Source organism: Podarcis erhardii (genome assembly GCF_964252035.2).
Source record: "Podarcis erhardii genome assembly, chromosome: 10".
NCBI classification, from domain to species: Eukaryota; Metazoa; Chordata; class Lepidosauria; order Squamata; family Lacertidae; genus Podarcis; species Podarcis erhardii.
Window position 1 is genome coordinate 74,182,723 of NC_138500.1, and position 12,711 is coordinate 74,195,433.

At 45.1% G+C, this 12,711-nt stretch overlaps 1 protein-coding gene across 2 annotated transcripts in view; it reads left to right on the forward strand.

The window, feature by feature from the left end:
* The window catches only part of GRM3 (glutamate metabotropic receptor 3), a 145,410-nt gene that overhangs the window by 101,011 nt on the left and 31,688 nt on the right, over positions 1 to 12,711 (forward strand). For both annotated transcript variants that reach the window (XM_081879114.1, XM_081879113.1), the window contains exon 2: positions 8,406 to 9,012. In XM_081879114.1, coding sequence (XP_081735240.1) covers positions 8,515 to 9,012 — 498 coding nt within the window. In that variant the 5' untranslated portion in view covers positions 8,406 to 8,514. The remainder of the gene's footprint in view (positions 1 to 8,405; positions 9,013 to 12,711) is intronic.

A 12,711-nucleotide genomic window follows, 5' to 3' on the forward strand; every position in this document is an offset into this window, starting at 1 on the left:
CAGAAATATTCCAATGCCTAACCGCCGAACCTTAAAAAGTTGTGACAATTTACTATGAGGTAGGCGAAAACCAAGTGGCTGGTGCCAATTTGCCAAGTGGAAAAATTCCTACCAGGCCCCTCAACAGTGACCAACCGGAGTCCAAAGCAAGGTCAAAAGAGATGAAAACCTTAAAGGGCGGGAGGGTGGGAAAACCGGAGCAGCTGGAAGCCCGAAAGAGAGAGATCTCCCGGCTGCGTCCTGCCTTTATGGGGCAGGCCACACCCCCAGACCAACCAGATTGGTCGGCCTGGCCAGTGATGCAGCCAGGAATCCCCCAGTCATGCAGGGCTGGCCACCCCCACCCCCCGTGCACGTGGAGGAGTCGTGAGAGCCCACACCACCACCTCCTCCTTAAGGCGGAAGTGGACTTCCTAGAAGGGTCTGACTGGCTAATTTTGGAAATGGAATGCTGAACTAGATAGACGCTTTCTTTTGAGCAATGATAATACAAATGGTGAACTTTTTTTTTTAACTTTCCAAGTAAAAAATTAAAGAAAATTATATGCATGGCTTTAAAAAGCAGAATTTGCATCACTATGATGCACTTAGGAATCTGCATCTGCCATGTTTTATCTGCTCTATCTTCCCTCAGTTCTCCCTAGGTTGATTATTCTCTCTTTAGTGCTCAAGAAGCACTATCTCCAATCTCTTTTCCTCTAATCTACCCACTGATGGACCAATGATCATGAGAGCTGTAACCCTAGGTTGCCTGAAAATGAGTCAAGTGCCTTCGAGTTTTAAAGACCAATTACTTCAGCATGCATGAAGTGGGAGCATTCCTGGGAACCAAGGGAAGTGGGATTTATTTTTTAAATAGTTGTTGTGTCGACTCCAGGAGAACATTGACCTGACTGGTTATTATTTCCACTTGTATTTTGAAAACATGATGGTGACTGTAAATTCAGTGAGTAGATGTCTGTGATTGATTTAAGAAATTTCCCTTCAGCCTACTGCCAAGCTTAAAGAAAAATGCACCACGCAGAATTTGACCTGGACCATCTTGAGGTGGGGAGACAGGGCTGCTGTGACAAACTGAGAAGCTGCTTTTATCAGATGCTGTTGTCTCTGTCACAGAAAACATTCTAATGATTTATAGCCAAGGGCAGCTTTTGTTGCCAGCCAACTTCTGTGACATTAACAATTAAAACATACAAGCAAGCAAGCACGATTCACAATCAATTATGCTTTATTAATGATTTTTTAACGCATGCCACAGTCCAGCAATCATCAGGCTGTTGCTCAACAGAGCTGTTGCCAAAAAAAACCCAAGTTAATCGAGCAGGGTAATTTGCAGCAGCTTCTGCTCACTTGCAAAACACTTGCTCCGTTAATTGTGATTTCATGCACCACTGACTCCCGTGGCCTAGAGGTAACATTCATGCGATGGAACAGTTGCGGCTCTGCAGTGTGCATGTGTATGGGTTAGCTTTAAGAGAGTCTGCTGAAGTTAATTGTCTAAAGCCCTGTAGACAAGATTTGCAATCAGCTGACAAAACGCCTACACTCTGCCCTGCTTAAAGTCGCAGTTGCGTCCCTGGGAGTAAGTCCCATTGAGATATGGAGGTGCACACATGAGCCCCGTTCCAGTAACGGTCTGACACAGTGCTTGCACGATCACCTTGGGGGGGGGACAAGGGGAAGCCATGCTGCGTTGGGCCATTCTCAGATGCTGCACCCATAGCAGTCTGGCTCAAAGCCTGTATATTTTGTTTGAGGGGGGGGGGCGGAATTAGGGCATGAATGGAATCTACTCAAGGGTCATCTAGTCTACATCCCTGCCACAACACAAAAGTCATACTTTTGTCCCACCAGCAGTACATCTCATGCAGCTACTGTGTACCTGACCATCCCTGTTCATTTTCACCACACTGTTCCTGTCGGCTCCTTAGGATTGTATTGGGGAAAATTCATGATGATGCTCATGTGTCTCTGGGAGGATATGTTTTGTCTGCAATGTCTAAATAGCCCATCTGCCTCTGCAGCCTTGCAACCAAGGATGGTCAGAGAAGCAATCATTTTGCTGCAAGAGAGTGGGGAGAAAGGCACTCTGCCTTTCCCAGGGGCAAAATGTAATTTGGCCTCCCTACGGAATCCTGGGAGATGAAACTGCCTTGGCAGAGCTGTAAGGAAACCTGGCAGATTCCAATATTGCTCTTTTAAAGGAGCTATGAATATGCAATGTTTCTTGGCCATGGAGCGAGCAAATTTCACAGGGAGCAGGGCTGCAGGGGGTAACACTGCAGATGTTCCTGAAACAGGGGACACAGAATGAACAAAATTAAGACACTAAAAAGTTAAATTAAACTGCTTAATACTTTTCATATAAAAGTGTTGGGGGTTGCTTTGGTCTTAAAAATGCAGGAAAACGGAAGAAATGAACAGAAATCTAGGTAGCGAGCAGAATGAGCCATTCAGTTGTTACAGTGGGACGTGCCTCCCCTTCAGGATCCCATTTGCTCTGTTCCCTTCCCCTGCTCCCCTTGTTTTTCTGCACCTGCCCCAGCCGTCAGTCAGCATTCCATGGCTACTGGGCATGCTCAGTACTTTGGGGGCTATGGGTAGCCTTCAGTGCCCAGACATTAGAAACAGAGGGGATGGTGTAATGATCGAAATTTGGAAGCGATGTGCAAACCAGTGCTCTGTCTACTTTATTTAAAGGTAAAGGGAACCCTGACCGTTAGGTCCAGTCGTCACCGACTCTGGGGTTGCGGCACTCATCTCGCTTTATTGGCCGAGGGAGCCGGCGTACAGCTTCTGGGTCATGTGTCCAGCATGACTAAGCCGCTTCTGGCGAACCAGAGCAGCACACGGAAACGCCGTTTACCTTCCTGCCAGAGCGGTACCTATTTATTTACTTGCACTTTGACATGCTTTTGAACTGCTAGGTTGGCAGGAGCAGGGACTGAGCAACGGGAGCTTACCCCGTCACGGGGATTCGAACCGCCGACCTTCTGATCAGCAAGCCCTAGGCTCTGTGGTTTAGACCACAGCGCCACCCACGTCCCATCCCTACTTTATTTAGGCTTTTATAAAAATACAAAATGCATTCATGAGCTCCATAAGATCTACTTTAAGTGGGTATAGTTTGATATTATGTAGGAAAAATAACCAAATCCCCCACTAGAAGTATAGGAAAGCTTATAAAAATGTTTTTGTTTTTGTTTTTTAAAGCCCATTAGAATTGGAGTCTTTCACAGGTCAGAAGTCCTGGAAGACACAGAAGTTCCAGGCAGCAGAATACACCCATTGAAATCAATGGGCAAAAAGAAATGAATACAATTCAAATAAATGGAAAATGAAACAGATTAAACTTTTAAAGTGAAAGGAAACAGATAAGTGAAATGAACTCTTTTGCATACATTTAAAATCTGATCTCCAGAAAATGTACCACAATAGGGCACTGAAAGGATCTTTTGAGAAACTCTCTATGCTTTTTTCCTGGCCTTCCTGAAGATGCTAGTTTTTGTTTTATTTTTCATGGGGGAGCAATCAACTGTATGAATAACTGCAGTCAAGCAATATTGCCATCTGATGGATGACTTGTTTTGAAAGTCTGTGAACCCATTTTTTAAAATAAAAACCCCTGATGATAAATAACATGATTTGCTCTGTTTGGATACACTAACATTTAATGTGCAGGAACCTGGTGTTGGCATTCATCTGTCTTGGAAGACAATGCCAGGCCACAGGTGGGCCTTTGGGGGAAATGCCACCAGAAAATGGGTCTGCGAATCAGCACCTTCACCAAACTTGACGCTGGAATTGCATTTTTCCTTTCATGCGCTCTCACATAAGAGCTATGGGTATGAACAAGTCAGCTAAGGGGCAGCATGTCGAAATACAGAAGGAATATCCTATTTTTGAATACTCGACCACTAGTCTTAAAAAAAATAAAAATAAAAAATCTGCAGAGAGTAAAGTTGCTCATCAGGCTATGCTAAGCCAACTCCCCTCCCTTTGCCAATTCATTCACTGCATCAAAAACACGACAAACCTCCCACTTTCCACCATTCGTCCTCCACCTTATTCTGTATAATGGGGAGGCCTTTTCTCTGAGTCTTCTCACAAATGATCTGGGAATCTTGAATCAAGCTTGTCAGCTCCTTCTGCTGCACTGGTGTGATTTGACTTGAGCCTTTTATACTTCAGAGTCTGTCAAATCACTAATAATTAGATCCTGGGAGAGCAAGTCACACTGCAAATGGACAGAAATGGCTTCAGAACCACAGCTAAGTCAATTTCTAGCCCTGATCAGGCGATCCCAGAAGCAATGCAAGGAAAGCAGCTGTTGAAATGTTGCAGACATCCATGCCTAGTTTCAAATGCTAGCATTCTGCAGTGGTGGTTGTGAGGATATGGGAAGAATAATTTTAATGACAAAAACTAGTTTTGTTTTGTATGGCAAAATGAATATATTCAGATTTACGATTTGCATGATTAATTCCAACTAGAATTTTATTACCTTTGTACAAAATTTAGATTTAACTCCTCATTCCCTGTATATGTACATTCCTGTCTCTGAGGCACATTTTCTACAAAATAACTTTCACTGAACTCAGTGGATTTTTGTCTAAACAAACTAAACTTAAAGGAAACCTGCCCAGTTTCACACTTCCTGTTCCTTTTAGCGAATTGTGCCCCTTTATTGAAATACCAGAATTGAAGTTCGCCAGAAGCAGCTTAGTCATGCTGGCCACATGACCTGGAAGCCGTACGCCGTCTCCCTTGGCCAATAAAGCGAGATGAACGCCGCAACCCCAGTGTCGGTCACAACTGGACCTAATGGTCAGGGGTCCCTTTACCTTTACTATTTAAATACTAGATTGTGATCCATCAAAATTTAAGTCCTTTTCATTCCCACTGATTTCAGCAGCAGAATTAAACAAGACTATATATGACTTTTTTTAGAAAACATCAACAGAGCAGAACAGCATCAGGGCTGCAAACAGAGAGTTCTTAATCTGCAGTCATTGCACAACTCTTGGTTTGCACCAGATTTGTCTAGAATGTAAGCCAAGTTATCTGCCCCCAAAATTGGGAAATAGCTTGCCTCATTTCTGAACTTGGGCTGTCCTTTGTCTCCACTGTAACCCCATTAGACATGTTAGTACAGTTAAGTAGTGTATAAGTTTTGTTAAATAAAATAAAATAATAAGCCCCCAAATCCATCCCACCCAACTAGTCACTGGGTGAAGGAACGAGGCAGGACTTTATGGTATATGTCAGTATACCACAAAGATGCAATATCCTGGTAGCCCTTGGGAAATGTAGTTTCCCCAAGGGCAGCTGAAACCTTACATTTATTGAACTGCTCTACTCTGCTTCCTGGAACAAGAAGGAACCATGCAGTCTTAATTTTTTTTGCTATAACTTCTGAAACCTCTGTGAGAAAAATCTTCACTTATTTGCAAAGCTAACTGTCTGTGATTTATTCTAGCCCAAGTATTTTTGTAAGGAACATTTGCTGAAAGGTGGTTGAGGGTAGATGCAAATCTAACCAGGTTTTAATTTGCTTGGAGCAATCTCCATGTTGCTAAATCTGCTATGAGAGACTAAGAATCTTTCTTTTAAACCTCACTCTCCAATACAGTTGGGTGAGAAGGGAAGTGGGTGCTCCGCAGGTGAAGGGGGCTTAAATGTGAATTCTTCTCCAGTTGGAATTTAATTATGAAATATCCAGGGCTCTCAATACTCCTCCCTTTGTTGAGATTAGTCCTTGAAATTCATATCCAAACACCAGGGATATGTGTTTTGTTGGTATCTCTTAACCTTTGGAGACATCCTCTTTGCTAACCTTGGAGCTTGTGCACATGAAATAACAAAAGCAGATTGCCAGAGGTGAACAGTGAAGACACTTTTTTGCAGCACAGATATCACTTTTCGTCCATGAAGGCAAAACTCTGGACTTCTTAGATGAGCTACAGTTGAGGCTGTTTGTCAATAGAAAAAGCGTCTTGACCATTTTACAGGAGTTCCTACCAATTTAAAGCCTGCAGATCCCCCTCCTTTGCCTCAGAATCACATGGGTGGGAAGGAGAAGAAAGAGAAGAAAACTACAGCAACAAACAACCTTGTTTCTCCTTCTTTTGGTGTTAAATTTTAATTTTCTCTCCTTTAAATTTCTTAGCACTCTCTTTTAAATAATGCTAAGTGTTTCTAAATTATACATAGGCCTGCAAGTGCCATCATTATAAATTCTGCTTTAAGGAAAAAGGTAAGTACAGTCATGCATTATTAAAGTGCCCTATATAAATATTACCATACTTGATTTACTTTGAGGGCTAACACACCAATCTTGCAATTTAATGAAACAGGATCAAGGACAAAAAACAACAACCAGTGCTCCCCCCCAATATACATACCTCACCCAGAATACATGGTGTGTGTAAGTGCTTAAGCTTGCTTCTGGCATGATCAGGGGCACAATCTACCAGACAGGGTGCTATGCATCTAGCGGGGAACTGGTATCAGCCCCACCAGAGTGGACAGAATGAGAAGCTGGATCCAGGGGAACCCAAGAGAACAAAAATGTAAGAATAGTCGTCCTGCTTGTGACCCAGGCTCAATCTCAACACAGAGAGCAGACAAAAGCCCTGTCTAGTCCAGCATTCTGTTTCCATAGAGACCAACCAAATGCCGATGATGATGATGCTTTTTCCAGAAAAGTGGAACTCAAAATGACTTTCCACCAGGGCATGAGCACAATAGCCCTCTCCCGCCAATTCCCTCCTATTCAGAGGTGTCCTGTCTCAGATATTAGAGGCACTGAATAGCCATCATGACTAATAACCACTTTTACCCTCCATGAATTTGTCCAGTCCCATTTTAAAGCCATCTAAGTCGCTGGCCACCACTAAATCTCCCAGGAGCAAATGCTGTCGTTCAACTGGGCACTATGTGCAGAAGTGCTTCCTTTTGTCTGTTCTTAATCAGGCATTCATCTTCACTGCCTGACCCTGGGTTCAAGTATTATGAGAAAAAAAGAGCGAGTCTTCTCTCTGCCCACTTTTCCCATATTATTTCTAGGTCCACAATATCGTTTTTGAGTTGCACATCCTGTTTCCCACAGCAGTCAGCCAAAGCAACTCTGGACAGTCAGTATTTTGCAGGGGGAAATATATGCACATGCCGGGAAATTCGAGGTTGCTCAATTAAAGCAGATGAAAGTGCTCTCTCACACTAGTGCTCTCTCACACATCTGACCGGATGTGATGCAAGTCAACTGCTCCCTAGTTCTCAGATAACCCTCCTTCCTCAGCTGATCTGTGCAGATCAGGGTGGGTGGGTGGGTGGGTGGGTGTGTGGGTGTGTGTGAGAGAGAGAGAGAGAGAGAGAGAGAGAGAGAGAGACACCACCAGGCCCATACAGAGCTTGTCTGAGGTGCAGGGCAGAAGTCCCTGGTCAGCTGGGAGGCACGGGGCATTCTTGGCATGACAGCATAAGCTGGCTTAGCCCTCTGAGGTCAACAGCAGGTGTACCTGGCTCTCCCTACCATCTGTACAGGCTGCCTACCACTGGCATGTTGATCAAAGTGCCCGGCCCCACCCTGAGGATTGGGCAAATGTGGTTCTAGGCCCCAAAAAGGTTAGCCACCCCTAATTTCAGCAATATATGGTATCTATGTGGGGGTTTTCCTTGGAGTGCATGGCTGAAGAGTATCTTTGGGCAAACTAGGGGGATTCTGAAGAGGAACAGGAGTAGGGTTTGTGACAAGGACAATGAACCTGCTCTTCCCTTGCCTACACTCATGTTTATGTGCCCAGGCAGAACAGTGAACCAGAAAGCCACTTACCTAGTTATGTAGCCAGGAAGGGTAAAGCAGGTGTCTTGATTGACAGCACACTAACCTGTGGTTGACACTGTCAGAGCTGGCAGCTTCTGGTCAATGGTTAGTCAGTTTATATTGGTTCATGTGCATCACATTTGTACTGCCCAGTATTTGGGTGCAGGGGCCTTTTCTTTTTCCTGAGCTCTTCTTTTCCACAGCTGAATCTTCTTTGTGCTAACAGATCACTCTCACTGCATTGTGACATAAGGACAGAGGCCCATTTCATAAAATGCAAGAGCTTCACATGTATCACTGTGTGCACAATCGTCGCCTACACTCATCACATCACTGCCTGCCCCCATGTGCTTTTTTTGAGTGGGAAGAGTTATGTGAACTTGGCTATCTCTGCAAAGCCCTCGTGCCACATGTTCAGGAGCTGTGAGATGAAGGGTTTGGGTGCATGGTTACTCCTACACCACAGAAAATGTTTTCAGAGTCCTCTGAAACCTTAAAGACCAGCTCAGTATGTGTTCAGTGGGGAAAAGCCATCATGTGTCTTACTTTAGGCTTTTCTAACCATTTTTCATCTCTCTAGAGACTTGATGGAAGATCTGGCCGGCTTGCGCCTCCCTCGCCCATGGGATGGCATTTCAGATTGCCACACAATGCGCTGGAAGGAATGAAGGTCACTAGCACTCCTACAGATGCTTCTTAGAGCTGTCAGAACAGGACCAACAAAGATGTTTGCAAAGCTCCATGTGCTTGCGCTGGCTTTATTTTCCAAAGGAGGCTTCCTTTCTCTAGGTGACCACAACTTTATGAGGAAAGAAATTAAGATTGAAGGAGACCTGGTTTTGGGTGGTCTGTTCCCTATTAAGGAAAAGGGCAGTGGAGCAGAAGAATGTGGGAGAATCAATGAAGACCGAGGGATCCAGCGTTTGGAGGCAATGTTGTTTGCGATTGATGAGATCAATAGAGACAGCTCCTTGCTCCCAGGAATTAAGCTTGGAGTTCACATTTTGGACACTTGCTCCCGGGACACGTATGCATTAGAACAGTCCCTGGAGTTTGTCAGGGCTTCTTTGACTAAAGTGGATGAAGCCGAATATATGTGTCCTGATGGGTCGTACGCGATTCAAGAAAACATCCCACTCCTCATTGCAGGAGTCATTGGAGGTTCTTACAGCAGCGTCTCCATACAGGTGAGATATCTTAACTCTTAAGAACAAGTTTTCCATCTCAATGTCATTTTACCTACTCTACAGAATCCAATGGGAAAACACTCGTAAGCCCATGTGGGTGTCAGGGAAGAACTAGACATGTGGGTCATGCTACCCAGCTGAGGTTCCTCCCAAAAGGAGCTGGAAAGTGTAGCAGCTCCTGTCAGGCAGAGCCACCTGAATTACACTCAGCAGGCAGAAAAGGACGGCTGCATAACCAGGGCTGCAAAGGATGGGTGGCGTGTGGCTTTGGGTATAAAAGGGCAGAGAAACCAGAGTGAAAGGGAGTTTGAGAGACTTGCTGATGAAGATTGGTGATCATCATTTGACCACAGAGGATAACCCTGAAGCATGATGTTCACTGGCAGGAGCAGGAGGTCATCTCCTTTCCTTCTCTAGCTTGATGCCAGAATTAGGACTAGTGGAAGAGAGGGCATTCTCCTTCCAAAAGCCCAGGAATTGCCTTCACACTGCATGTGGTGGACCAAGCTGAGTTGAATTCTGCTATGGATGACTTTGACATAATAAGAATACTGAGTTCAATTTGGAAATGTCTTCTCTAGTCAAACTTGGATCAATGTGAGATGTTGTGTTTACCCTAACTCAGTAGTGGAGCACATGCTTGACATGCGCAGAGTCCTAAGTTCAACCCCTGGCATCTCCAGGCTCTCAGGCAGACTCTTGATTTAAAAAATCCTGCACTTGAGAACATGGTGAGCCACTGCTAATTAGCGTTGGCAATACTGGGGTAAGGATGGGCCAATGATCTGATTCGGTATGGGGTCACTTCAAATATTAGAGAGGGGGTCACCTCTGGCCTGGAGACCAAATGTCGTCCTCCTGGCCTCTCTATTTGGTCCTCTCGCCAAGAGACACCCCTCACTCGCTTGGCTCTTTGAGCTCTTTTGCCTGGCTGGAACGTGTCCTTGAACTGAGACGATGCTTGCCTGGTTCCCAGTTGCTGTGGAAAGCAGCTCTTTCATGTTTAAATTTGCCCTCATTCATTGAGTCTTAAACCAACACAGTTGTCTCCAGTTCTGTACCTGTACCTGCAGATACACTGTACCTGCAGGCCCTCTGATGTCCTTCCCGCATAATCAGCTAGATGTAAACAGAGCCAAGGCTGGAAGGGATGGAGGAACACTGCTGTCCCAGAGATGTCTTGAAATGGGACAATTCTGCTGGTGGAGAGGGCCACCAGCAAAAGCAGAGTGACAGCGAGCCATGGAGGTAGTGCCTGACAGGGAAGAATAAGGGTGCACTATGCTCCATTTCCCCTCACCCCACCCTACATAGGCTATTTGAGAAGACTCTCAAAGAAGGGCCCACTTCAGCTAGATCTTCAAGGTGGACTCTAACTGTTTCCAGACAGGAGGCTTGGGGAGAATAAGTTGCTCCTCTCCAAGAACGTCTGGGTGCTCTGGAACTGTAAGCAGACTTTTGTTCTCAAAGAATTGTGAGTTGGACTCAGTCTAGGGAGCAGGACCTTGCAATATGGAATAATGAAACTTACACATATATTGGTTTCTTCTTCTAGTGAAACTGGCATAAATCACTTGTGGGACTAATAGTGCCCACCTTAGAATCAAAGAAATAGCATTAAGGAATGTAGACCTTTGGGGTCATCTCATCTAGTTTCCACGGCTAACAGAAGGCTCAGAGCACTGTAGTACATTGTCCAGTTCCAAATGCTCAGGCTCTCCTTCATGACTTGAAATTATAAAGGTGTAACAAGTAATGCATTTTGTACCAGCTATATGTGTTTACAAGCTTCTGACTCAAGCAGACCTTCCTCCTGAGATCAATAGCAAACAGCCTCAGTGCTAGAATGCAGGATTAGGGTCCAGTTGAAAAGATTTTTTTCTGGGAAAGAAATAACAGCTGTGGATCTGAAAGTTTGCTCAAGCACTTGAAACTCAAACTGGGGACAAGGTGACAAAGAACTCAACTGGACAATGCACATAGTAGTAGTAGTAATACCACCCTGCCCATCTGGGGAACTCTATATGCCCTCTATGTTCAGTAAGGTTGCCATTCTGTGACCATTCAGCATAAAACCATGGTCACAACAAGTCAGGGAGACAGGGTTGATCTGTGCCTGCACATTGCTCTGTAGAGCACACACTGAATAGGCAGGGACCTTCCTTGGAGAGTGGAGAGGTGAGCAGACACCCTGCCTCCCATGATGCATGTAACATAGCATCTAAGGTTACATGGAGGCGTGACTCTACATCACACACATATAAGGTGGGCAGAGAAAAATCTGCACCTGTGATTTCCTGATTGTCAGCTGATTAAAAAACCCCAACTCTTCTAGCAGCAGTGGGAAATCTAAAGCAGACCCACCAGGCCTCACATTTGGCTCATGAAGCCATGTTGACCAAGCCACAGCCACCTGTCTTACGTGTCAGGTGTGGGGTAAGTAAAGATCTCTTTGGGTCCAAAAATGGGTTTGCAGGCTCCACTGATCATCTGAACCTATAGAGACTTGTGTGTGGCATTTTGAAGTTCCAACCACAAGCTGATTTCAGGGCAACAGGCGTTGTGCATTGTAAGCTTAAGCCTACATGGTATATTTTCAAACTGTACGGATGAAGGGGGTCACCTGACAGCACTGTGACATCAGGTGCCCACCTGTCAAATTGGCCTGTTGGGGTGGGAAAGATAAGGATCTGGACTTTTAGCCAGATCCAGATCCCCACCCCTGATTTAGATTATTTATATGCTATTCTTTGCATAAGCCACATTTTACTACAGTGGTCAAATAAAATTAAAGGAATACATAAAATCCATTTAAAAGCAACAACAACAATGCAACAAATCCCTAAATCACAATTACTAATAGGAGCAGCAGGAAAGAATTCCTTTCTCTAATCAGGTCTGTCTCCTCCAGTAACCATAAAAGGTGTGTCCTAACCAGTCACCTAAAAATACAGAGAGTTGGGGCCAGATGCACCTCAGTGGAAGTTGCACATGCAGGCACCACCACTGATGTGTCCCTTTTAGTCACTATGCTACAATACATCTCTGCTCTAGTGGCATGGTCCTTCCACGTGTAAATATCTGTTGAACCTTTTAGATCTGTTTGGGCTTTCAGTTCCCTCACATGTTTAGAATTGCCTGAGGGTGAGCATGGCCTTGCTGCCCAGCCCAGCTGCTCTACAGCATCCCAATGCCCAGACCCACCATTGCCCAAGCATTGAAGGGGGAACGTCTATAGAAGGGAGCCTGTTGTACTCAGGAAGCCGCTGCACATAATTTTGAACCCTGGCCATCCTGCATGTTCCTGCTGTGAGCATTGACCTTCCAGAATATGGAGGGTGGCAAAGCCTAGAATGGCAGCATGAGTGGGGCCACCCCCACTCGTGGGGGAGCACTGAATGCCCAAAGAGAGTTTAGGAGTCTTAAATATACACTCCTAAATTAGAAATCAATGGGCCAATAGGTGACAGAGTTGATGGGCATTAGAGCTGAAGTCTCCTGGATTGGGCAATTCCCTCCAGCACCTGATGTCTGGGCTTCCTGTGGTGCTTTGAAGTCCCAAGTTCGGGACTTCAAAGCACCTGTGATGTCAGGCAACTGACAGGCGGGCAGTCAAACTGGGTGCACAAAGCCAAAAAGTTTCCCTATGCCTGACATAGGGGATGTCAGGGCTGGTTCAGCTGCAGGTCAGCACTGAGA